The 26,703-nt window shown below is 34.1% G+C and overlaps 2 protein-coding genes across 8 annotated transcripts; one reads left to right on the forward strand and one right to left on the reverse strand.

The window, feature by feature from the left end:
- Positions 1 to 10,153: 10,153 nt before the first annotated feature.
- LOC116143082 (probable glycosyltransferase At3g07620) lies at positions 10,154 to 13,819 on the reverse strand. Its single transcript, XM_031428498.1, has 3 exons — positions 13,744 to 13,819; positions 10,811 to 11,100; positions 10,154 to 10,402 (listed from the first exon to the last, which is right to left on the reverse strand). The coding sequence occupies exons 1-3, from the start codon at positions 13,817 to 13,819 to the stop codon at positions 10,154 to 10,156; spliced, it is 615 nt and encodes a 204-aa protein (XP_031284358.1).
- A 3,608-nt stretch (positions 13,820 to 17,427) lies between these two features.
- Positions 17,428 to 23,119, forward strand: LOC116143042 (PKS-NRPS hybrid synthetase CHGG_01239-like). 7 transcript variants are annotated; one of them, XM_031428459.1, is made up of 8 exons: positions 17,428 to 17,680; positions 18,009 to 18,068; positions 18,424 to 18,498; positions 18,575 to 19,761; positions 19,843 to 21,040; positions 21,142 to 21,449; positions 22,495 to 22,819; positions 22,893 to 23,119. In XM_031428459.1, the coding sequence occupies exons 1-6, from the start codon at positions 17,675 to 17,677 to the stop codon at positions 21,280 to 21,282; spliced, it is 2,667 nt and encodes an 888-aa protein (XP_031284319.1). In that variant the 5' UTR covers positions 17,428 to 17,674; the 3' UTR covers positions 21,283 to 21,449; positions 22,495 to 22,819; positions 22,893 to 23,119. The 7 variants fall into 7 exon arrangements, with proteins under 7 accessions (XP_031284319.1, XP_031284318.1, XP_031284321.1 ...); XM_031428458.1 differs by having other exon boundaries at positions 22,628 to 22,819; XM_031428461.1 differs by having other exon boundaries at positions 19,843 to 20,734; positions 20,846 to 21,040; positions 21,142 to 22,819.
- The last annotated feature ends 3,584 nt before the right edge of the window (positions 23,120 to 26,703 follow it).

The following is a 26,703-nucleotide window of genomic DNA, read 5'->3' on the forward strand; positions in this document are numbered from 1 at the left end:
TCTTTTGTTAATAAAGACTTAAAGTTTTTCTACGTGAGAAATACTTATGAGCTAGAGCTTCCAAAGCCGCCTTAGGACTGAAAAACGCGTACTTTCAAAGATTGGCAATAGTCACGAACAGCTTCGCATCCCGACTCTAGTCGGGCAATCGACCAAATGCCTCGATGCGGCTAAAATCAGCCAACGCTGACAATCTAGTCGTTTTGTTTTTTGCAAGAAAGCAAAAAATTCATTAGCCTTATTTATTAAGGAAGAGTTAAAGATAAATGATAAGCAGTCTGGAAATTAAAAGGAAAACCTACTCGACTCCTTAAATTTATAGACTCTATCATACTCAAAGAAGAAATATTTAGTTTTGTAAGCCCCAACATTGTTGGGGTAACTAAATATCCCTCTTTCAATTGTTGATCGCTTGGAGAGGTAGTATGAATCCTTGTCTTTACTCTTCTTTACGTAATAGGCGCAGCTAAGTTCCACTGTTGTTGGCTCGCTGAGGTTGTGCTCACCAAACGCGGTATACATAGCGACCGCTATCATATACGCATTTGGCATCAGCTAGAATGGCGCGACTTGAAAGTAATCGAGGATCGGCTTGATGTAGGGGTGAAGGGGTATCCTCACTCCACATTTGAAGATTGCTTCCGAGATCGTAGCCATTCCCTCGGGAGGATCCTAAGCAGTGTGTGACCAATGTTGGAAGATGTTTACACTGATCACGTATTGGTCTATCACTTTTTGTATCTCATCCTTCATAACTACTGTTTATACTACCTGCCTAAGACCTGTTGAGGTGCCCAGTGGTTATGAGCTTCCCTCTTCGGTTGTTCTCGCCTTAGGGATGTCCATCGTTCTTAGAGTATGAAAATGTGCGACATGTAAATATGACTTAGTCTCTATCTAGATTACCTCATACGACGACTCAAAAGAGTAAAAGAAACCCTGGTTTCTCTTCCATAGCCGCCAAAACCCTTAAAACCCTAAAAGTTCTTAAGGGTGATTTTCTAAAGATCTATGCACTAGGTTTCAACTCTTAAGAGTGCTTCTTTTTAAACACTACCCGGGAATGTTCACTGTCTGAGCCTACTAGACGTTTATAACTACCATTCTATAAAAACGAAGTTTTTTAATAGGAATGAAAAAAGAAAAATAAAAGAATTTTCTTTACCTCTTGATTGCTAGGAATGGATGTTCTATCGTAGCGACGAGTGTGCATCAATCGGGAAGAGGATGAACTAATCTCTTGAGAATAAAAACGTTGTTTTTCTTTCTGAAATTTTAAGTTCTGTGAAAAACTTGAAATGGGCTTAGGGTTTTTATAGGGAGGAAGACAATGCTTGGTTTCTTTTATAAGCGACATTTGGGCGAGACGCGTTAAAAACCATTGATCATGATCATGTGTCATCAATCTGCGCGAAGAGTAACCTTCACGCTTCATGGAGATCAACCAACATTTCCCTTCATTGAAATCACCAAACATCGACGGGATTATCTCCTCCACATTAAATGCGTCCTCATCTACGTTTAATGTTTCAAAAGAGAATGCCATTTCAATATGGCTTGCATTTAATGCTCATGGCTGACACTTATTGCATAGAGACATGTCTGTCAAATAAAGCTTATTTTATTGACCAAAACAGTTGTCAAGCGTAACAGATAAGATTCGAAGAGGTTGTTTGAATAAAACACTCTTCTCCACGTGTCAAACTCGAAGCGAAGTGATTCTCAACTTTCAACAACAAAATGTCCTAAGTATTTTCAGGTCGCAAAAGACAGATAGAGTTCAAAACACATTGTTATAGCACTGAGCATAATCCGACATGGGTCGCTGAACCTTTTGGAACAATCACCTCAAGTCGCTTATGAAATTCTTGAAGATTCATGTCACGACCTTTACTCAGTCCACTGGTCAAGTAAGCCATCAGCCTCATGTCATTTGTAACAATATGGCTATCCTCAACTGCTGGTTCGAGCAAATACTCCTCGTAACAAGTCAGGTTGAGGCATAATCATGAAGTTCTCAAGATTCAATTCTTAAACCTTAAGAAATGGGGAGCTTCTGTTATGCCTAAAAAATCAAGGTTGGCGTTAGCCCATGTCAGCAAGCACCAATCAAAGTTTAGGAAGGCTTTGCGCCATCCAAGAGCTGCCATCTCCATGACAGGAATAATATGGTTGTCATCAACTTGGCAGATCCAGGTTTTGTCTATGAGTGAATTAGAGTTGCACACTTATCCAAGCCCCAGGTAATTTGAGGATATCTTCTAAATTATCAGCCAATGGGAGGCAAGGAAGGACTTGCACGGCACCTACCCACTTGTAGATTTGTAATCATTACCTTGAATTCCTCTACTATAAATAGAAGACTCCCCCTCTCATTTTCAGGATTCTCATACTGAACCCACATTCTGATTGTAATCTTTAACTTTCAGAGCAAAGATAACCTACGAGAAAGAGACTGACTTGATAATCTATCTGAATACTCAGTTATTGTACCTTTGCTCGTTGTTCGCTATATGCGACCTCTTGCAATCTCTCATATATAAAAGAATAGTGGACGTAGGATTCGCTTTAAGCATCTGAATCACTTTAAAAACCATTTCTCATTTACTATTTAGTCTTTGCATTCGATTATCCCAATCATTCACGTGTAATTTCTAAGAACAGCGTAGCACTTTGCACGTGTGAGTCATTGGTGTCAAAATCAAGCATCAACAAGTTTTATAAGTAGTTATTCCCAAGGAAATACTTCCACGCTTGATTCATTGAAATGAGACATAATACAAAGATCAAATGTAAGAAAAGTAAGTTACTACAGAAAGGACTTTCGGTCATTTAAAAGGTTCCAAAATAGTTCAACAAATCATAATATCCTGATTGCTCCAGAAACTATACTGCATCTTATTAGACATATTGGTTAAGCTAAGAAATGCTATTATATGAAAAAATGTTTCAACAGAAGCATCATTTCCTTATGGAAGAATTTCCCAGCATGTAAATTTTTTTTTTTAATATTTATTTACGTTGACTGTGCTTATATGCAATTCAATGAATTGTTGAGTACTTGATAGGCCTTTAAGAATGATCTTCAGCTGAGAAACATTATCCTTGTTGAGTATCACAGAAAATTTATTCCAATCAAGAATGTCATTAAATGGCAAGTCACAGTGGTCAAACAAGATAAACTGTAGACAGAAACACCATTAAATGCTTAGCAAACCAGTTAGAAGCTAGGTATTTCGATGAAAACAACTTTGAAATATTTAGATGTCGGTTTTCAAGAAAATAGAGATCCCCATTATGAGAAAATTATATGTTCTTGTGAATGGTAGAATTGATTCATGTATGTGATTGAATCACCAATGAAAACACTATTGACGCGAGAACCACCACGGCAGATGCAAAACTTATTCCGTGCAATTTCATTATGTACACCAGAGTTGCATTTTTTTTCATCTGTCATTGTTCTGGATGTCAAGTTCTTTGTCATTCTCCCATTTGTCCACCCATTGTTTTCTTACTTCTGATTCGCGATTATCTTCCCAAGATGCGAACATAGTCTTGCAATATGTTTCAATCATCATGATACGAATATACAAGTAATTCTATGATACCTAAAAAATGCTATATATACTACAAGAAAAATGGCTTTCGGCGTCTAGCAAAATTAGACGTCGAAAGTAAAATTTAGACGCTAAATCTCTTGCGCGTCTAAATTTCGTAGTCGCCACGTAGTTGCAAAATCGCTGTCGCAGAAAGTATAGGCGTCTAAATTGTTGGTTAGACACGGAAAGTTTTTTTTTTTGGCAACTAGAAAATTAGTCGTTAATTGCTGGTTGAAATAGTCCCCCTACTTAGACGCTAATTGTTCAAGGGTAATTTGGTAAAATGGTATTGTGACTAATCAATTAGTTGCAAAATGTACCTTTTAGTGTCTAATAATTTGTCGCGAATGCCACAAAAATTAGACGCTGAAGGTGTAAGGGTAATTTTGTAAAAGGTTTTTGCAACTATTTTATTAGTGGACGAATGTATCTTTTGGTGACAAAAAAATTGTGGTTAATTCTCATACTTTTAGACACTGAATGTAAAATCCAAAAGGTTTTAGAGACTATTTTATTAGTGGAAAAATGTATCTGTTGGTGACCAAAATTTAGTGTTTAATTCTAATCATTTTAGATGCTGAATGTGGCCAAAATTTGGTGGTTAATTCTAATAATTTTAGATGCTGAATGTGGAATCTAATTATGATAAATTACTTTTTGCTACTAAAAAATTAGTTGCAGAATGTGTTTTTTTTTTTTTTTTTTTTTGAGAAAATAATTAGTGGCAAAAGCATTTCGTATTGACTTAGTTTATACACTCAACATCAACAAAATAATTGACACAATATAAAAATCTGATCACTAACATCAAATATCATATTTTCATACATATATATATAGTCCATACATGGATTTTTATGCATGATGAGCAATAAAAATCCAAAATGCACTATCACGTGTGCATAACCAAAAAAAAGCATGCACCCACATTTTCATCACTAGCTATCTATCTGTGCATAACTAACAAAAAAATGCCCACCCCATGTACACCATCTAACAGATATATGCAAACAATCCTAAAAAGATGGTCCTACCCCCATGTCAAAATATCTACTGCCCATACAACAAAAAACTAACCATCAATATTGTTAGCATCTCAAGTGTCACCAATTGAGGTTTTTGAAATAGCTGTAGCTGAGTCTTCATCAGTTGGAGATGGCAATGGTTGTCGAGTTGGAGCTTTACCAGGTTGTTGTAGTTCAAGGGCTATAGTTAGCTGCTTCATCATCTCCAACAGGACAAATTGTTGTTGTTCAAGGCTTTTTATTTTCTGTTTTTGTTGATCAAATAAGATGAGCTGCTTCTCCAATTGTTTAATCTTATTTTCTTGTTGTTGTACTATGCACCTTAACTCTGCTTCTATTGTAGTATCATGATGCTCAGTCTGTGAAAATGCAAAATTTTGGTTAATCCGGAAGCTTTACCCAGAACTTCCTCACATATTTCTACTTCTGTTTTTTCACTTTCCCTTGCTTGTGTTTCATCTTGCAGCTCTATCATTTTTTCCTACCATCAATTCAATGCATAATCAATAAGTCAACCAAGAAACTAAATAGCAACATAAAAGAAAGACTACTCAAAGTTCACAGAATATACCGCAACACCAAACAAAAATGAAATTGATGGAGTAGAAAAGCAAGTATCTCACAGATTATCAATCTAAACTTCAATTCCCTAGTTTTAAATTTTAAAGTTAAATATTTACATAAGTTTAAAAACAAGCTAACATAAATTAAACAGTTATAAAAAACTAACCTTTCCACACATAAACTCTTAATAAGAATGAAATTCTATCAAAGGGATAAGGTTTCACTCTTTTTATCACATCTTTACAATGGAACTGCCCAAAATATATAAAACAAAAGGCTGGTTTTTGACTACATAAACAGATAGGCGTGGCAACAATGACCATTTTCATTCCAAAAGCCATTAATGTATACATCATCATATAAAGAAAACCTTCTAAAGTGTTATCAAATCAGCTTGTGGCAGGGTGTGTTCTCAGATATAGCAGACCATGATTTAGAGGAAGTGATTAGAGCAAAAAAAGATGGAAAGGCTGACGTTCAAAAAGAAGAAGAAACATGCCCAGCTCAATGTGTCTATACTCCTTGTGGACTAACCTTCTCATCTATATGCAATATACTACAATTTCCACTCTAGTCTTCATACTAACAAAGATTATTTCTCATCAGAACATATATCACAAAGCATAAGCATATTTATGTTTAGGAAAAAGCTACTCCTTTTCGCTACTCCTGATCACAATACATAACATATAACAGAAGAGACCTTATATCGATAATTGAAAGATGATCAAATTGCAAATAGCTCTCTTGCTTGTTCATTAATCCACCCTTTCTGGCGCTCCAACAAGTGTCATGAAATAATTGTATAGGACCAACAGATTCCCCAAGTTGGTTTGCCTTAACAGTTCATATGGTCATTGACCATAAATTGAAATAAAATTAGTAAACAGGAAAACAAAGTTGTATATTTGTATAGGTGAATAATATTAAATACCTTTTTCTTTTTGTGCTGAATAAAGTTCTTGGAACCACCACGATGGTTACACCTCATATTCGACCGCTTCTCAGAATAAGCTTTTGACTGTGCCTAACACCACAAAATTTAATATTAAAATACAATACATATATAATAACATTAAAAGCCATGTTGACCTTACCTGAAACTTTTCACTAGAAAAAAGGTCACAAAGATATATACAATCATCGGGATCTTTAATTTCTTCAGGTTTATTATGTAATGCTTCCTCCTTAGTAGCATATGCTTTGAATTTCTTGTGTAGGGCACTCCAAAAGCTGTTGAATCTCTTACACAGTTTGTGCTTCAGCCATTTGAGTACATGGGACTCCGTGACATCAATGTCAAACTTGGTCTAAATTCAGCAATAATGTACATGCCTTAAACTTATATGGGTGTTATATATTATTTTCATAAGGAAGTATGACAATATGGATAACGATATGAAAGACATTACCATGATACGAGCAATCATTTGTTTTTCCACATCATAGGGAACTTTCTTCCAAGTAAGCACTCTAACGAGGGCATAGTTCCTCGCAACTATTCCTACCTCAGTACTCAACTTTGATGCATTTACTCTAGTAGGTACTCCATCTTCTTTTTGAAAGTCTACATGCAACTTCGACTTCGCTGTTTGTATGAGTCTTTCACATCCAACTCCTCTAGTCTTCCCTCTCACGTTCTTTGCCACAATATTGCCTAGAAAATCAAAATAATGTATCATTAGTAAATAATATGTTATCACAAGGACTGTTTACATGTTGGTAAAGTAAAATGGATTCTTAAATTTTAAACAAACATTGGAGACAATATCTAAAATCGAAGTATATATTTCAGTATGCTTATGTTAACCAATATCATAACTTTACCAGTGTTTGCAGCAATTTTAGGAGTCGGTACAACACTCTGATTCATTCGAACAACATTTGTACGTCTAGCTAGGGTCCTTCTTGTACCAGGAGCCATCTTCAGAATTTGCAAACATCAACATAAAAGAAAAGATACCAGGTAAGATTTAAGTCACTTTATACAATTAATCTCACGAAATTGGATCATTAGCTATATTTAAACATACACAAAATCAGTAAAGAGTACATATAAGCATACCTTTTTTCTTTAAAACTTACCACTATGAGATTATTTAATATGGAAGATATATTATGTTATTGAAAAGTATTATGTACTCATCATATATTAGGGATTTTTTTTTTAATGCTTTTTTAAGGGGATTTTTATATTTTTAAAGGGGTTATTGATGTTTTCAAGTAGAGTTTTATAATCATAAGAGATTTTATAATACTTTTAAATAATAATAGATGCTTTTTATATTAAGTGGTATCACATGGGTGAAATATTTATATTATTATTTTAAAAATCATTTTCTACTACTATATGTTTTCTGAATCTTAAAATATTTGTATTTTAAAGAATAAATTTCTTAAATTGGTGTTCTCCTAAGAATCAACGAACATATATACTATATATTTTGGGTAAAAAAAAAACTTTGTAATAATATTTCCATAATAGGCACACCAACTCAAATCAAACATGCTCAATCAATGTCTTCACCTAACGTAACAATCATAATGACCAAAACACCCATCTCCAAATGATAAAAAGGAAATTCGAGAAGGGTATCTCAGCCATTACACATGTAAATAGCTTATCCGAACCCAAAATCCAAATCAAATCCACGTCAACAAGAAAGAAAAACAAAAAACTGGAAAACCAGAAACAGAAACACGGAACACAGAAACAAGAACAGAAAGCCAACAAAACTAGAATAGAAGAAACATACAAAAAGGGAAATTAAAAAAATATATAATTAAAAGAAAGCACTAAACAGCATAAAGGGAAATTTTCTGTTTAAATCAAAATCTACCTTCTAGAATTTTTACGATAGCAATTATTCAACTCGATATCAATTGCTTCTTTGACATTAATTAATTCTCTTCCCTCTTTGAAAAAGGAAAAAAAAAAAAAAAACTTGAAAGATTGAGACAATTAAAGCTAAGCTTCAACATAACAGCATACCACAACCAACATTCAGCTACAATGTGCTTGAGAGCTCATATTCCTTATGTCATTTATCACAAGGTCCAAGTTGCCACGTGATGATCCACCATTACTAATACTTCTTCTAGCCAAAGTAGCCAAATTTTCAGCTGATTTCACAAACTCTTCCCTCCTCTCAACCATCACATCGTTAACCATTTTCTCAACAACCTTTCTATCACAAACATCTTTCATATCAACTCCAATTTTCCACACCTCAATCACAAACCTGCTATTCAACGGTTGATCAGCTAAACATGGCCAACGACTAATACAGATACAACCCAACATACTTTGACAGCACATTTTGGCATAAAGAATAGACCCACAAAGATATTCAACCTTAAACATTCTCTTTAAAAAATGTATGACAGATTTAATACTCCTCAACCTACCCCTGACTGTCACGTTTCTTTAGTCAATTCCATAACAAGGAAATTAAAGTGTAAGATGCCAATAAGACCTCTAAGTGAACAAAGAATATTTCAGCACCAATTCACAAGTTATCAAACAAAAATCAAGCATTTGAAATTAATGCAATGTCGATACATGAAAATACATCAATTTCTCAAAATTTGAAATCAGATTCAATGTTACCATGTGAGAGAACCAAAGAACCAAAATTTGTACGTGCCGGAGGTTAGGGACTGCCTCGTATTGGATGAATGAAGGAAGCCAAGAAGATCAATTGAAAGATGCAGATGCGTGGAGAAGAGATGACGTGAGGTTTTGCATTTGGGAAATTGGGGCAAACACCATTAAGATGACGCGTCCAGAAGAGAAGAGCTAGGTAAGGTTATGCGTTTGGGAAATTTGGGGAAATAGCTAGGGATTTGCATGGAGAAGAAATTGGGAATTTAGGGAAAGACATGTGTTTGGGAAATTTGGGGAAATAGCTAGGGATTTGCATGGAGAAGAGATTGGGAATTTGGGGAAATGCATGCGTTTGGGAAATTTGGGGAAAAACCTAGGGATTTGTTTGGAGAAGAGATTGGGAATTTGGGGAAAGGCTTGCTTTACATAGGTTAGGGTTTTCTATAAATAACTTTAAAAAGTAAGGCTTTTAATTAGTTGTTTAATTTTTAAATATAATTATATTTTGCAAACAAATGAATTTGTAACTAAATATTTAGTCTGGAAAGAATTAGTCATAGTTGCCTATAATAGTCTGGCGGGAACTAATAATTTGGGGGGAACATGAATTTTTCAACTTAAATTGGCAACTAAACTGAATTTAGTTGCTGTATATAATTTTTTGCAACTATTGTTAATATGAACACAAACATTTGTTGCTAAAAATACCTTGGGGCCCTTGTAATTATTGTCCAAATATGGGATATTTTGGTAATTTCATTTTTCTGTAACTAATCATAATAGTTACTAATAAATTCCTAATTATTCGCAACTAATTTAGCTACTAAGGGGTAGTTGCAAAAAATTGTTTTTGTAACCAATAATGTAGATGCAAATTGTCAAATTATGGAGGGAAAAATTGTAACTAAATTTATTAGTCACTAAAGCAACATGTTCTGCGACTAACAAAATAGTTGCAGAACATTAACTTTAGACGCCAAAAGTTGGAACATGTGGACTCCGAAATTTTAATCCTCTTTGGTTGACCAATGACAATTTAGTTGGTAAATGTAGCCTTTTTGCAACTAATTCTGGTTAGTTGCTAAAAAATTGGCTGCAGAATGTAGTTTTTCTTGTAGTGTAGCTAAGACCAAATACAACTTGAAATATAACACTCTGTCCAACTGGTTCATAGTATGATGACTAATTAGCGTTCAAATGGTCAATAATCAAAACTTTGGCATGCAATGTACTAAGGATGTAATGGGACCTCAATTGAATAATTTGTTAGCCATTTCGTAATCAGAACACATTGTCTTATCAGGTGATATTATTCAAACATATGTAAAGTGTTTATTTAGTCTATATGAAATTACCTATTCTTTAAGCCATTTCCACTGGCTTGAGGGAGGAAACATCTTATGTGGCATATAACCAGAACCATGTTGAGACAAACAAACAACTCGAATTGAATTCTCCATCAGAGGATGAACTCCTTTAGTGACCCTGACACCAATGTCATGGCAAGTGACAAAAAAGTGACCAACTCCTTGAGTTTTGTTCCAATATGGGTACTTGGAAATCAACTTCTCCACATGCATTTTGACAATGGTAGAAATTCCCAGCTGCATGGAAAACAATGAGATGCGCAATAGAAAGAAAAAGTAAATAACACAACATATGTAATCAACAAGAACCAAAGTTGGGAAGAATTGAACAAAATCAGGAACTTCATAAAAGGATAAGCATTGAACAGTTCTTTCTTTTATCTAATTAATATTTGATGAAGATGATTCTTTAATCTAATTACAAGAACTCATGACCTCTTATAAGTTTCTATTTTCTGCAAAATCATAACTCCATATTTAGATTTAAAGAGAACAAGAAAATCATAGTCAAATAACAATTTCAGGTACAAAATATCAGTGCAAAAACTGATAGCAAAGTCATACTTTGTCATTCAATGATCATATTAAAATTAATTAATGTTCAATTCCTATCTCGAACTGCAATAAGACCAGATGAATTCATACCTTGCCTCTCATTTGATGACAGGAAATAGGGATAAAGAAAAGATGAGTCATGTTGGAACCGTTAGTCAAGAACATGCTTTTTTTTATACTTTGAAAGAAATAACCTTCACTTGCATATGTCTCGGTAAGATTACTTGGCGTCTGGTAATAAGAATTCGGATCCCCATCTGGGTACACAAACGCCTTAAATTCCCTCTCCATTTGTGCGTAGTTGAGCTTGAAAACCTGCGGTGAGTGAAAGATTTCAGCATAAATGTCGGAATCTTGAAGCATTTCGGGCTTAAAAAAAGCTCAAGGAAGTGAGAAAATTGAAAGAATCTTGAATTGAGTTAAGCTTCATCAACTAAATAGTAAATGTAGAGAGAGAGAAACTGAGAAAGTAAATGTATACATGAGAAGAGTTGGCGTTGGGAATTAGAAGTTCGTGAAACACCAGTATGCAGAAAGCTAAGAGAGCACCTCCAATAGGGTAGGCTCTTCTTAAGCTTGGGTTAAAGAGGAACGTTAACTAGGGAGGGAGGCGGTGTTGAGAAATTATTGGAAAAATCGGATGCATTTTCTTAGGAAAGTATTTTCTGGAAAAATGTCTGGTGTGGGAACTGTTGAAAGAGATGAGGGAGTCAAAACAGGGTCGATTTTCTGGATTTGTTGGCGGCAAAGTTAGTTGTTACTGGTACTGTGGTACAAATTTCTTTGTCACGCACAACACCGTTTTAAGTGGAAATAAAAGGGTGCGGATAAGAGACAAGAAAAACAGCTAAAATAAACATCATATAAACTTTTTGGTAAAAGGAAAAAAACAATGTTTAATTATTTCCATTGTACTTGGATTTTTTTTTTTTTTTAATATATTGTGAATGTTGTTGGATCCTGGTTGTTGCATTTCAGTATGGATAGACGATTAATTTATAGTGTCGAGAAGACAGTTAGACAATATTATTTAAATTAATTTACTACTTTATTCTATCTTAAATAGTTATTATCAATTAATATTATATTAAATGAACTTAATTGTCTTAGTGTCTAAGGTATCGTTAATCATGTAACAAATTAACAATGACAAGTTATATACCATTTCGTATATATTTTAATCTGCCTTTTTATTCAGTATTCAATGCAAATTAGGGCTTTCTCCAATTTAATAAATAGTTTTGTCTTCTTCAATTATTTTTATTTAATTAAGGGGCATAAAACTGTGAAGAACCAAACTTGTTGACTTCTTGATGTAATCATGTAGGTAAAAATAAACCTCACTTTTCCTTATGTAAATGCCAACTAGAAAATAAAAAGCATATGTTATAAAGGCACTATATCAAATGAAAAACTACTTATAAGATCTTTTTTTTTTTTTTTTACATTATAATTTGACCTTCTTAATTGACGTTTCATTCATTTAACTTCCACAACTGTCATGCCTCCACTCCTGGGGCTAGAATAAGTCACTCGATCTCTAGAGTAGATCCGCTCGAGCATTAGAAATTTAAATTTTCTTTCAACTAACAAATAAATTAACTAATTATATCTTATAAAAAAAAGAAAGAAATAAAATAAAAAGTTTTTAAAAAGAATTGACTGAATTGAAAAACACACCAATCATAATAGAAAATATGTAAAACAAAGGAAAAGTTTACTTGATGAAATGTTTTTTCTGCAAATCCTAGGGAGCGGTGGACAGCATAGATACTACTAGAGCAATTGACATGTTTGAAGGATTATTTGGGATTTTTAGGACCTTCATGTTTAAGGCCTAAAGGCTTCTTCCCTAGAGCAAGTGAAGGCTTTTGTTGATTTTAATCCATTGATTTTTTGAGGGGATGGCATGCAATGAGTTATGAATGCTGAGTCTTAGTGCAGGAAAATGTTATATCAAGATTTTGAATCTTTCTTAACTAGTGACTTCATTTTTGCATAACTGTATCGCATTCACTTTTTAGATTTTCCTCAAAATTTATATTAGATTTCCTCGTTAGTGGCTGAGATATGGATTGCTATGAAAGCCACTAGTAAACATTCATGTAAGCAAATTTTGATTTTATTTTTCTCTCTTCTTCTTATTAGCATTTGCCTTATGCATCAATTATGATTTTCATAGAATTGACTATATTTTTGTCCATGGATATAATTAATCTAAAATTTCAACTTTTTGTTATTCTAATGGAGATGGATGTATTTTGTTTCTATAAGCTTCATAGCCTAAGAGGAATAAGATGGAGATTATGATGTTGATAAATGGACAGTATAGTAAAATCTGGTCTGCAATATTCAGCTCTGGACCGAATCAAATCTTAAGCGTGTTCAAATTGTTGCCGACAAGAAGTCATGTTGATGTACTGATGTTGTATTGTTGTTGAATTGTTTTTAACTTCTTAAATTGATGTTCATGTTGTCTGTATTGATGTTGAACAGGTGCAAATTGATTTTTTTTTTTTTTTCAGCATATATTTCATGTTTCTAACACAGGCCAGAATTGTAATTTTGGGATTTGAAATTCGTTTCAAAACCTTTCAGCTTCTAGTATGATTGTTTTTTCCAATGAGTTTTATTATCTTTTGTTGATGTTGATTTTAGCACCAACTAATGACACGTGCGTAAAATTGATTGTCAAGAGACACACGTGATTATGGATGAAATGTAGAGTAAATGCAAAAATGAGAGCTTTTTAAAGTGGTTCGGATGCTAAGGTAGCAAATCTACGTCCACTGATAGTTTGTATTAGAATCGTGGGTCAGGTCGCACAGCGGCTGACTACAAATAATTGGGGAAAGTAAATACAAAATATAACGATAAGAGAGAGAGAAAGCTAGTTCAGAGTGCAAGAAGGCCGAATCCTTTAATGAAAAGATCCTTCCTTTTTATAGTGAGATGAGTGCAGATAACCATCATTCAATCCGTGGGTTGGTGCGAATGTCAGGACTAAATCTGGCTTTACTCACATTGCCCATCCCAAGCTGATTTTACGCAATTTAGAGCAGGGAAATAGACACGTGGGAGCTCCACAGCGCCTTGCATGCCTGACGTGTGCTTACCGTTCTGACGGGAGCAGGTCACCCCCATCACGTGATTTCTCACGTCAGCCCTGATTTCCCAGGCATACATCTTTTGAGGTCGTTGTTTCCTCAATCAAACCAAAGTCTATTATTTTGCGCTTATAAGTCACAAGAAAAACAAATTGCAACAACCTTTTTTGTTTTCTTTATAGCTTTATAGAACAATACCACAAATGGCTCATAAACCCTCATTGGAATCAAAAGAACAATTTTGTATGTGATTGCTAGAGATTGAGCATTTGAAAGATTGGAATTTGGTTCAAGGGTTAATGAATTTATGGTTGGGGGCAATTTCGTCCTAAAAATTATGGGAAAATATGGTTGGGCTAATCCTTAGACACTTTCTGGACCTGAGCTAGATTCAATTCCCACCTCAATTTTGAGTCATTTCTTATATTACTCCTTATTTCATCCTACTAAAAACAGAAAAAACAAAAAACAAAAAAAAAAAAAAAAAAAAAATCTTTTAACTTTAGGAAAGGAAGAAATAGAGGAAGAGAGATGCCGGAAAAAAAAAAAAAAAAAAAAAAAAAAAAAGAGTGCATGGATTGTTATACAATAAGGTCTTCTGTTTTTTTTCTAGTTAAGAATTATCATCTGAACATTTATTTTGTTTTTTGATAAAAATATTTTAAGGAATTAAAAGATTAAAACTATTTAATAGGATTAAGAAATCTATTTCTTTTAGAAAAATTATAGAATATCCCTAGTTGCAGAAAAGGAGTTTAAGGGAAAAATAAAAAGACTAAAACATTCTTGGTTTGAGAAAAAAGAGTTTAAGGAGTTAGAATTGATTTGATATTTTTTTTTTAATTGAAAAATGAGTAATAGTATATTATTTTGACTCAAAGGCCGCTGTACTATCATGTACTTTATGTAGGAAAAGTAAGAAAAAACCTTGTGTATTTGGTTTATTATTTTGGATAGGATTTTGAAGATAATATTGGGTTGTTAGATAGGGGAGTATTACGAGGTAAACTTTAAAAATTTATGAAAAAACTCTTAGGTTTATTAATTTAATTAAAGACCCTAATATATAAAATGATAAAAACATCCCCACCACCTGCAGTGCCAGATTCCGGCCACCACCGCGGGAATCTGGCCAGAAAATTTTGTTACAACACAGACCGGTCGGATCTGTGCCGTAACGCGTCGTTATGGCCTTTTCTGACCAAATCCACCACGGATCTGGCCGAAAAAGGTCAGATCAACGAATTGCTGTGGCTGCGACAATCGAAAAAGGCTAAAACGATGGCCAAAGATATGGCCGTTGTTGACAACAGATCTGGCCATTACCGGCTATTTCCGGTGGTTGTGTGAGTATTGTGATAAATTCTGGCTACCACCGGCGGTGGTTGCCAGAATCTGGCAGGTATTGAAGGGTGGGGGTGTTTTTGTTAGTTTTTAAACTTTTTTCTAGGGGGTATTTAATGAAATTAATAAACTTATAGGGTCTCAAGGAATAAAAAAATAGACTAATATTTTGGGAATAACGTGCCAAACAACATTTGAAAAATAGGATTGAGAATATAAATAAAAACAATAAGTCAAACGCACCCTTAATATTTACAAAACCAAAAAAATAATAATTTACTAACTGAAAAATGTACAACAATATTTAATTTACACCATTTTTTTCATAAAACCAAAAAAAAATCAATTTACTAACTAAAAAATGTGTAACAGCAATATTTGATTTACACAATTTTTTTTAAATAAAAAATAATAATATATATTATCTTAAATCTTTAAACATATATAATTTTTTCCACTTTGTTATAACAAAGTTCTCTGTAAAATATTTTTTTTTTACATATTCATCGTGTGATATAGAAGTGCAAATTTTTTTCTCAAACCAAGGGTATTTTAGAACTTTCATCAATCTCTTTAAACAATTTTTTCTCAAACCAAGGGTATATTTGTCTTTTAATTAGTCTCCTTAAACTCCTTTTTTTTTTTTTTTTCAAACCAGAGGTATTTTCGTCTTTTTATTGGTCAATGTTTAGATTTAGCGGTGGAAATTGACGGTAGGGGAAGTGTTGTGTAATATGCCATATTTTTGGACCAAACGAAGTTTTGGATACTTCAGGGAGGAAAATGCTTTAATCCTAAATTTTATATCAACTTAACATTAATGAGAAATCTCCACTAAAACAGTAAAAAATTTCCCTGTGCATACTGAATGTAATACCATAACCAAATCCATACATTAGTATTTAATACGGCATTGACTTAACTATGATCCACTATAAATTGTCTAATTTTCCAAAAGTCTTACCACATGATTTACATTAATTCAAACACAATAAATTAATTCAATTATAACCTTATCATAAATTAAATTTTCAAAAAACAAAAATCAATAATGAAAATTTAAAGAAGCCACATAGCTTTTCAATTCAAATATACATTATGAATGCAACTGCATGTTTTATATTTATTAGGATAATGAAAAACTTGATAATTTTTGTACATATATTTTATTTGAATTATATAATTATTGAACAATCTGTTAGAAACTCAAATGGTGGATATATGAGCATGATAACTTATATATTGTTCTATATCTCCATGAATATGTTTTGCTTATATTGTATCATTTGGTCTACATATCAAATCTAATAACATTCAAGATTTTGCAACAAATTCTAGTTTTTTTCTCTTTCTAGTTTTGTATCTCTTAGCCCTAGGAGGTCTTCCTCCACAAATAGGTGTTTTTTTTTTTTTAGGAAAAACTCCATTTATCACGACGTGGAGGCCTTTATGTATATTACCCATCTCAAGTTTTAGAAAGTGAAACCTAGATATTGACTTTGGGTGTATTATACTAAAATACCTTCAAAGTTTCGAAAATCATTCAAATTCTATCATTTTGTCAACCCCCGCTATAACTTCCATCATAATTAATGTAAAATGACTTTTTTAACTCTAGAACTTGTCTTTTCTATCTTTTACAATATCAAAAAATTAAAACTCGTTGTTTAATAATTGTAAAGAATATAGAATAAAAAGATTAAAATAAAATAGAGAAAGATAACGGACTTCGAAAAATAGAGCAGGAATAAAAGAGTTAAGATGATATTCTCTTCTCATTCAATTGTTTCTCAAATCGGTTAAAAAATATTGCAAAAGGGGTTAACCGTAATGTAACATACTTTTAACAAAAGAAAACTTGTCTACCATCCTGGCCACATGTCCGCAAAGTGAGTGGACACGTGTCATATTGAATAAATTCTTTTAACTCTTAATTTTTTGCAATTTTATTTTCGATATAAAGACCTTCTTGACCTCCTGTCATTTGATTTAACCACTTCAACAATTATGGTTTACTAACATCAGGGGAATTTTTGTCGTTTTTAATACCTTAGGGGTTTTCTTAGTTCTTATTCCAAATAATATTATTAATAATTTAAATAAAAGGGTATATCTGTGATAACTGGTGTTCTGGAGGGTACTAAAGGTAACTGAACAAATTACCAGTTCAGTTGTGCTAGTGAACGGAGTTATGATTAAACACGACCAATCAAACGAGAATTTCTCCGATCACTTATTAGGGCTTTGAAGTTTGAATTCTTTTTCTGTGCGTTTGTTCTCAACATTTGTGGAATCTGACCTAAGAATTCGGATAATCAATTGGCCAGCGCCTCTTTTCAACCCTTCTTTTCTTCTGCATTTTGTTTTTACTACGTTGCCCTGAGAAACTGTTTAGTTTACTCTCAATTTAAGCAATGATTTAGGGTTTACTTGCTCACAATCTTCGCTCAATTTTCGTCTCTGTGCATAGAGAGAAGAGGTTGGTTACCAACTGTTTGTGATAATGCCCGTAAGAATTGTTTTTTCTTTTAAGTGTTCATGTTTATATGCTTTTAGAAGGATGAACACTTTTCTTTGATTATGTCTGATTGAACAAGCTTGTTCAAAATTTTAAAACCTGTTTGGTCTTTTTGCAAGTTATGGTGTGGATGGATTAAAATGAGTGTTGCTTAAGTACCCAATATATACCCAGTTATTATTTGCCTTTACAATTCTAGTTTCAATATAATTTATTGAGTAGGAGAGCTGTTTCTGAGTGTCTTAGTATATAATTCAAACAGATGCTTCTTCTCTTAGCACCGAATACTTACCGTTGTTATTGATTTTCACGAATGTAGGCGGGTTTTGGAGTAATGGACGAACAGGTTGTCCTATCAGAAGGAGCTGATCAAGAAGAGGTGAGGTTTCGAGTTTGCTTTCTTGTTTTAATTGTCATGAATTTAGTTGACTCTAGACTATCATAAGTAAAACTTGTCATGCATTTAGTGGACACGGGACAAATCTTAATTATGGATAGGGAGTAAAATGTTTTCTAGTCTGTTTGTTATTTAAGACAACTGGACCCGTTGAGGACGTTTGATGTATTAAGATCATTCAAAAACAATGTTTTCGGTAACTGAGCAATAGACTTGTTTACTACTAATAAACCGAAGGCTAGATCTGTTTGATTCTGGACTGTTAAAGCTGCAAAATTGTTTGTTTGATTTACTTGTTGTAGTATCTGACAAATCTGTTATTTATGTAATCATTAAGGATGAAAGCTCAACTTGTGGTAGCACTGTTGGAACTGAAGATGTGGACTTTACTGGTGCCTTTACAACTGAAATGGTATATAACTTATTGTTTTCTTATTGGTTTAATAATTAATTAGTTGGCTTTTGACATGTACTTGCTCTATCTGTAGGTTTTCAACAGTAGAGAAGAGCTAATTGATTGGGTAAGAGATGTTGGAAAGAGAAATGGGCTGATTATTGTGATTAAAAATTCTGATGTTGGTGGAGATGGTAGGAGACCCAGAATTAGTTTTGCTTGTGAAAGGAGTGGTACCTATAGACGTAAGTATCAGGCAGGTGAACAACCGAAACGGCCTAAGACAATCGGAACAAAGAAGTGTGGTTGTGCATTTGAATTGAAGGGGCTTAAATTAGCAACTGATGATGATTGGATGTTAAAAGTGATATGTGGGGTACATAACCATCCTATTACACAACATCTTGAGGGTGAAGGGCACTCATACGCTGGTAGACTTACAGAACAAGAGGCCAATATATTGGTTGATATGTCAAAGAACAATATTAGCCCAAAAGAGATATTAAATACATTGAAGCAAAGGGATATGCATAATGTCTCTACAATAAAAGCAATTTACAATGCAAGACATAAATTTAAGGTTGTAGAACAAGTTGGACGGTTCCATATGCAACAACTCACCACTAAATTGATGGAGCATAATTATATTCAGTGGCATCGGAATGATGAGGATGAATGCATAAAGAACTTGTTTTGGGTGCATCCTTTTGCAATTGGATTGCTACAAGCTTTTCCAAGTGTGCTAATTGTGGATTGTACATACAAGACTAACATGTATCCCTTTTCATTGTTGGAGATAGTAGGTATAACATCAACTGAGTTGACATTTTCAGTTGCTTTTGCGTATCTTGAGTCTGAACGAGAGGATAACTACACTTGGGCTTTGCAAAGACTAAGGAGTTTGATGGAAGATAATGCATTGCCAAGTGTCATCGTGACAGATAGGGATTTGGCTTTAATGAATTCCATTCAGGAGGTATTTCCAAGAGCAACTAATCTTCTTTGTAGATGGCATATTTCAAGGCATGTCTCAACTATTTGCAAGAAGCTATTTGAGACTAAAGAGAGGTGGGAGGCCTTCATTTGCAGCTGGAATGTATTGGTGCTTTCTGTCACTGAACAAGAATATATGCAACACTTGAGTGCTATAGAGAGTGATTTCTGTAGATATCCTCAAGCACTTGATTATGTAAAGCAAACATGGTTGGTTAGGTACAAGGAGAAGTTTGTTGCAGCTTGGATAGACTTGACTATGCATTTTGGAAATATCACAATAAATAGGTAAATTTGAATGTGTACACTAGTCACATTTAATCTTACTTTTGTTTCAATGGCTGATTGTTGTACAATTTGTTTTATTAGGGCAGAGACTACACATGCGAAATTGAAGAGGCTGCTAGGAGTACCCCAAGGCGATTTTGAGACATTATGGACAAAGGTGCATGCTTTGTTAGAACTACAACACATTGAGATCAAAGCTTCATTTGAAAGGAGCTTGACTATCGTGCAACATAATTTTAAAGATCCCATTTTTGAGGATTTAAGGGGGTCTGTCTCATTAAACGCAATGAACATTATACTTGGTGAGTTCAAACGAGCTGATTCCACTGGTTTAGATGCCTCCGCATGTGGATGTGTATTTCGACGTACACATGGTTTACCATGTGCTCATGAGATAGCAAGGTACAAACAGGAAAATACACCCATTCCTTTATTTTCAGTAGATCCCCACTGGAAGAAATTAGACTCTGTGCCGATTACCCTGGATACTACGCTGGAGTTGAGTTTTACTGCTGAGATAGAGATGTTTATCAAGCGTTTCAAAGACACTGATGGTCCCGGTAAGCTATACCTGTTGAAGAAATTGAGAGAGTTAGCGAATCCAGCATCAACTTTATATTCAGCATCAACTGCGCTTGGTGAGCATGAGGTTAAAACTAAGACGCAAGGTTGGCCCTCTTTAAAGGTTGATATGTCCGCTCAGGATCCATCAGAATTCGAGTATGTATTCTCTACACTGGATAGTGATTCAGCTCAGGTTAGGACTTCAAGTACAACTTCAGTGGAATTGAGAGGGAGGCAAAAAGAGAAGGTGTATCGGGCACGATCACTGCAGCCTATATCATTCATTGATTCATTTCCAGTTGGATTGAGACCTTACATACATGATGTACAAGATGTTATTGCTGATGGTCATTGTGGTTTCCGAGTTGTAGCTGATTTGATGGGTATGGGCGAGGATAATTGGGCTCAGGTAAGGAAGGACTTGATGGATGAATTGCAATCTCACAATGATGATTACACCCGACTCTATGGTAATACTGATAGAGTGCAGAAGCTCATACTTTCACTGTCATGTTTTCAGAGCAATCCAGGGAATGACCACTGGATGACCATGCCTGACACTGGGCATATAATTGCTTCTAGGTATAATATTGTTGTATTACATATATCCCAGCAGCAGTGCTTTACATTTCTCCCACTCAGATCTGTGCCTTTGCCGCGCACTTCCCATAAAATTATCGCAATTGGATTTGTAAATGAATGTCATTTTGTAAAGGTATTTATCTTAGAATTAAGTATAACTAAAGAATTTTTCCAACCATGAGTATGCCATCATTATCTTTGTTTGGGAAGTGACATTGCTTGTGCTTTATGCAGGTCCTTATGCATCCAGGTTCACCCATGCCACCTATAGCATCTGATTGGTTTAAACATCGTAATCCTTGTGCACAAGGCTGGGAGGTGCCATATAAAGCTCATATCAGAGTTTTCAAGGCCCTGGTTACAGATAATTTCTAAACCTGATTTCAGATGATGAATGATGTTGTCCTGTTGGATTAGATGCACAGCCAGACATTTTACTCTTTTAGGCTGTCTTGTCAAATCATTACAAACCCTCAGGACTAATCTATTAGTTCTTATATAAGGCTGTCTTATTGCTGCTACGTCTCAACAATGAAATTGGGGTATGTCCTATTTTTGCTATGCCCGAGCATATAAGCAATCGTATATTGATATTCCTGTTTAAATTGATGTTATTAATTTGCAAATAATGCATACATTAATAAACACATACAACAATTGTTTCTGAATGGGAAATCTGTGTATTTGACCCATACTTGGTTCAGTATAAGACCAAGATTACTGCCAATCATGTTGTTGATGTGTGGTTTGGTAAAACTCTATACAAGTGTCAGATTACTTGTACTTAGCACTGACATGGTTTTCTTTTGATATCATCAAATGTGAACCAGAAGACACCGCACTCAAATTTCCACTTCCCAAAAATATCAAGCTTGCTTGATATGGCACACAACCTATCTAGATATTTCTTTGGAACAAGTTGATTTGATGAACTTGAAATAGTGGTAATGTTGAGAAGAAAATCTTAATTAAAGGTAGTTAAAGCATAGCCGCCTACTATGCCATTTTTATACTTGCATTCTCAATGTATAGGCAGAAAGCAACATAGATCATTACAGAAAAGAGAAGATTTGTCATGCTGAAAGGATTGACTTGGGAAATGAGTTTAAGTTTTTGTTTTCTTTGATTTTTGCGTGATAAGAAAAAGGGTCAAATTGATGTACATTTAGGCTAAAGCAATAGTCTTAGCTTTGAGATTATAAAAGCAGTGATAATTGTCTTGCAATCAAATGGAGGGGAAACAGAACTGCAATGGGTAGAGAAATAATTAGTTCAAGTTAACCCGTCACATTTTTACTTTCCATAAGAAATAATGGAAATTGAGGCTTTATCAAGTTGATTCTTGCCCAAGTAATGACTTCAATTGCTTGTCTAATGTTACAAGTTAACCCGTCACTTTTTTTTTTTGTTTTTTGTTATACAAAAAAGTTATATACTCTTGGTTGGGAAGAGCCGCTGAAAGTTAACTGGAGTGGATGCTCAAAAAGTAGATGTAACCATGCTTAATTTTATCTAAGTTTCATTTTAGAAAAGTATTCATCCCTTGTTCATTCTGTTTGTTGATTTTCCAATATGTTTGTTTGGAAGACTTGTACTGGTTGCTAACAATGGGACTGAGATACTTTTCACTGATAGAAATCAGGTATTATTTTTCCTCCCCACCAATTTCTGTTATTGAAGCTAACCATTGAAGTACTATGTACCTATTTTTTGTTAACAGACTGATAAGCTTTTCATATCAAATAGAACCGGGTTTGAGTGATCTGTTGTTTGTGAAATTTCTGGCTGCTCCTTTCACAAGAAAAGCAGGAGGAAAAACAAAAATTTTGCTAGATACGCCGTGGTCAGCATTGGCATCTTGATGAAGAACCTCTTCTTTTCTGTATGACCAGCAATAAGAAAATTGATGATGGTACATCCAATTGCCTCTTATAGTCTTATATATTTGTTTCTGATGATAATTGTCTATCTTTGGGTTGAACCAGATATCTTGGAAGACAAAACTGAGGAAGACCATTCTTTCTGTGGACTGTGGGACATTATCTATGCAAGGAAGCCTTATTGCTATGATCAAGAATCCTTGTCCGTGTGTTTTGACAGGGAGGAATTGTTACTTATTAGGAAGAAAACTGGGATAAATTAGATTGAAGACGATAAAAATGGATGAATTATATTAGAAAATACCAGTTAGTTATAAAATCAGTTAGTTTAGTTAGTTAGTTGTACAGTTAGGATTAGTTGTAACTAATCTTTATTAATTAGTTTTAGTTGTTAAAACTTTGTAACAGTTTTTTTAGTTTTTCATCTCTGTATATAAACACCTATACTTCATGTATTTTTTTTTTCCCAATTATTTTTCATGGTATCAAAGCTATGTTAACCTAGCTAAAATTCATCAATGGGAAAACTGAAATCGATCCCACTCTAAATCCATCCAATCCTTATTTTCTTCAACCTGATGAAAATCCAGCTCTTGTTCTGGTATCTTTAGTGCTTACGGGTACCAATTACCATTCTTGTGCATGAGTGATGAAGATGGCTCTACTTTACAAGAACAAATTGAAGTTCATTGATGGTTCTCCACAAGCGTAGCCTTCAAGCATTGATCCTTTGTATCCCGCTTGGGAGCGATGTAATGCTATGTTACTGTCTCGGTTGACTCATTCTCTTTCACCTTCTATTACTCATAGTATTTTGTGGATAGACAAAGCTTTTGATGTGTGAAATAATCTCCGAGAAAGGTTCTATCAAGAAGNAGAAAACTGGGATAAATTAGATTGAAGACGATAAAAATGGATGAATTATATTAGAAAATACCAGTTAGTTATAAAATCAGTTAGTTTAGTTAGTTGTACAGTTAGGATTAGTTGTAACTAATCTTTATTAATTAGTTTTAGTTGTTAAAACTTTGCAACAGTTTTTTTAGTTTTTCATCTCTGTGTATAAACACCTATACTTCATGTATTTATTTTTCCCAATTATTTTTCATGGTATCAAAGCTAGGTTAACCTAGCTAAAACTCATCAATGGGAAAACTCAAATCGATCCCACTCCAAATCCATCCAATCCTTATTTTCTTCAACCCTGATGAAAATCCAGCTCTTGTTCTGGTATCTCTAGTGCTTACGGGTACCAATTACCATTCTTGTGCATGAGTGATGAAGATGGCTCTACTTTTCAAGAACAAATTGAAGTTCGTTGATGGTTCTCCACATGCGTAGCCTTCAAGCATTGATCCTTTGGATCCCGCTTGGGAGCGATATATAACGCTATGGTACTGTCTTGGTTTGGTAGACTCATTCTCTTTCACCTTCTATTACTCATAGTATTTTGTGGATAGACAAAGGTTTTGATGTGTGAAATGATCTCCGAGAAAGGTTCTATCAAGAAGACATTTTTTGAATTTATGATCTTCAAGAAGAGATTTATGCTTTTAAGCAAGGAGATCGAAATGTTACAAACTGTTTCATTGAACTGAAGATTCTTTGGAAAGAATTGCTAAATTTCAGACCTATTCTTTCATGTTCTTGTGTAAATCCTTGCTCTTGCGGTGCTTTTGCTATTGTCAAAACTTATCAGAACAATGATTATGTCATTCGTTTTCTTAAAGGTCTTGGTGATCAGTTTGCTATTGTCAGACCACAGATTATGCTCATGAAACCATTATCTTCCATCAATAAAGTTTTATCTTTGGTGTTACAGCAAGAAAGACAAATGAGTTCAAGAGTCTCCATGGTGTTGCTAATAAGAGTGTTTGAAATGATCAATCTAACAAGAAACCTGCTAGCACAAAGTCATCACTAGCATGTCAATGGCAAACGTTTTTTGGCTTTATGTGTAAACCACGTCATACATTGAAACATGTTATAAGAAGCATGGCTATCCGCCTGGATATAAACCCAGAAATTACAATCAACTACTCATAATGGGTTTTTGCATAAGGAAATGAGTCCTCTGAAAACTCTGCCACAATCCTGATCTACCAAAAGGGAACCCGAGCACTCTAGTGTTTCTCTTACTCAAGAGCAAGTAGCATCAAGTATTAGCCTTACTCCAATCCTCAACATTGAGAAATTTCCATTGTCACCAATTAAGTTGCCACTCAACATCAGAATTTCACCCTGTTTCACCATCTCTATCAGGTAATCGATTTTCACTCTCTTGTTATTTAAATCCGAACTATGGATTGTGACACAAGTGCCACAGATCACCTTACTCACTCTTGTCTCATTTACCACATATAAGCAAATCAAACTATTTCAGTAACCTTACCAAAGGACATCGAATCACCACACACTATTTGGCACTGTATTTTTCACAAACAGTTAATTTTCTGATGTTCTTTACATACCCAAGTTTCTCTTTTAATTTGATTTCTGTCACAAAACTTACTTCTTACTTCATGTTTGTTTTGTTTTTCAAAACACTTGTGGCTTATATAAGATCTAACCTCGTGGAAGACAATTGGTCAATTGAATGCAAGATGGCTTGTAACAATGCATAGGTCCTTCACCAATCCTTCTTTTCCATCTCATGTTTCTTTACCAACACAAATACTGCTATTGAGTCTGGCATTATAGGCTTGGCCATTTTCATATCAAGAGTCAAACTTTTAGCTCCATATATACTAACTCTTACGTTTCATGCAATTCAAGTCGTACTATTTGTCATTTTGCTAAGCAAAATAAATTGTCATTTTCCTAAGCAAACAAATTGTCATTTCTGTAAGTCACACTAGATCTAATAAGTGTTTTTATATTATACATGCCGATATTTGGGGTCTTTTTCTACTCCCTTTGTACATGGCCACAAATATTTTTAACCATTGTTGATGATTGTACTCGACAAAAATAGATTTTCTTAATGCAAAATAAGTTAATACAGGCATTTGCTTCATCTCTCTTTTCTTTTGTGAAACTTAATTCTCTACCAAGATTAAAAATCTTCGAAGTGACGATGGTTGTGAATTTAATATGCCAATTTTTTATGCTTCTAAAGGAACAATTCATCAAACTTCATGTGTGAACTCCCAGAAAAATGGCATGTGGAGCGTAAACATCAACACATACTGAATGTGGCTCGATCATTGCTATTTCAGTCCAATTTACCCAAAAAATTTTGGAACACATTGTTCTCATGCAGGTTATGATTAACAAACTTCCTTCTCCATTTTACAAACATAAATCACCTTTTGAACTTTTATAATAAACCTTCAGATTTTGCTAGTCTAAAGGTATTCGATCTCACTTTGTTTGCATCTACCTGTCTGCTAATAGGGCGAAGTTTGATTTTCGAGCTCGAAGGTGTGTTTTCTGGCTATAAATCTAGAACTAAAGGCTTCACTTCTAGACATTGCTTCAAAAGAAATCTTTCTCTCACAATGTTATATATCATGAAACAATTTTTCCCATTCACTAAACAAGCCTCGCTTCCATCAGTATTACCTCAAGAATCTCATTTACCTGATTTGTATTCCACAGTTCCTCAATCGTCATCTTTACCATCTCCCGTTTCCCCATCCGTCCACTGTTCTTCGTCACTCACATAGAGTTCGTACAAGTCGAATTATCTATAGGATTTTTATGGTATCTTGCAACTTCAGATGATCTTCATCTGTACTCAGGTACACTGTATCCTTTATCTTCTGTTATTTCTTAATCAAATTTATTTCCTTATATAAGCATTTTACATTAGCCATTTATGCTACATTCGAACCCAAAAGTTATGTCCAGCCATTAAGCATCAATGTGGAAAGAGGTCCTGCAAGTTGAAATTACTGCTCTTGAACAGAGCAAT

This window comes from Pistacia vera, unplaced genomic scaffold, assembly GCF_008641045.1.
Source record: "Pistacia vera cultivar Batoury unplaced genomic scaffold, PisVer_v2 Contig425, whole genome shotgun sequence".
Taxonomy (NCBI): domain Eukaryota; kingdom Viridiplantae; phylum Streptophyta; class Magnoliopsida; order Sapindales; family Anacardiaceae; genus Pistacia; species Pistacia vera.

What these genes read in the sequence shown, in the direction of transcription:
- LOC116143082 (XM_031428498.1), bottom strand. Translation starts at nt 13,819, where the DNA reads ATGCAAGGCGCTGTGGAGCTCCCACGTGTCTATTTCCCTGCTCTAAAT. An exon ending in ATCAGCTTGGGATGGGCAAT is followed by an intron (nt 11,101 to 13,743) that starts GTGAGTAAAGCC and finishes CACTTCCTTGAG; the next exon opens with CTTTTTTTAAGCCCGAAATG. An exon ending in GTCATCAAATGAGAGGCAAG is followed by an intron (nt 10,403 to 10,810) that starts GTATGAATTCAT and finishes TTTTCCATGCAG; the next exon opens with CTGGGAATTTCTACCATTGT.
- LOC116143042 (XM_031428456.1), top strand. An exon ending in GTGCCTTTACAACTGAAATG is followed by an intron (nt 18,499 to 18,574) that starts GTATATAACTTA and finishes CTCTATCTGTAG; the next exon opens with GTTTTCAACAGTAGAGAAGA. An exon ending in ATGAATGTCATTTTGTAAAG is followed by an intron (nt 21,041 to 21,141) that starts GTATTTATCTTA and finishes TGCTTTATGCAG; the next exon opens with GTCCTTATGCATCCAGGTTC.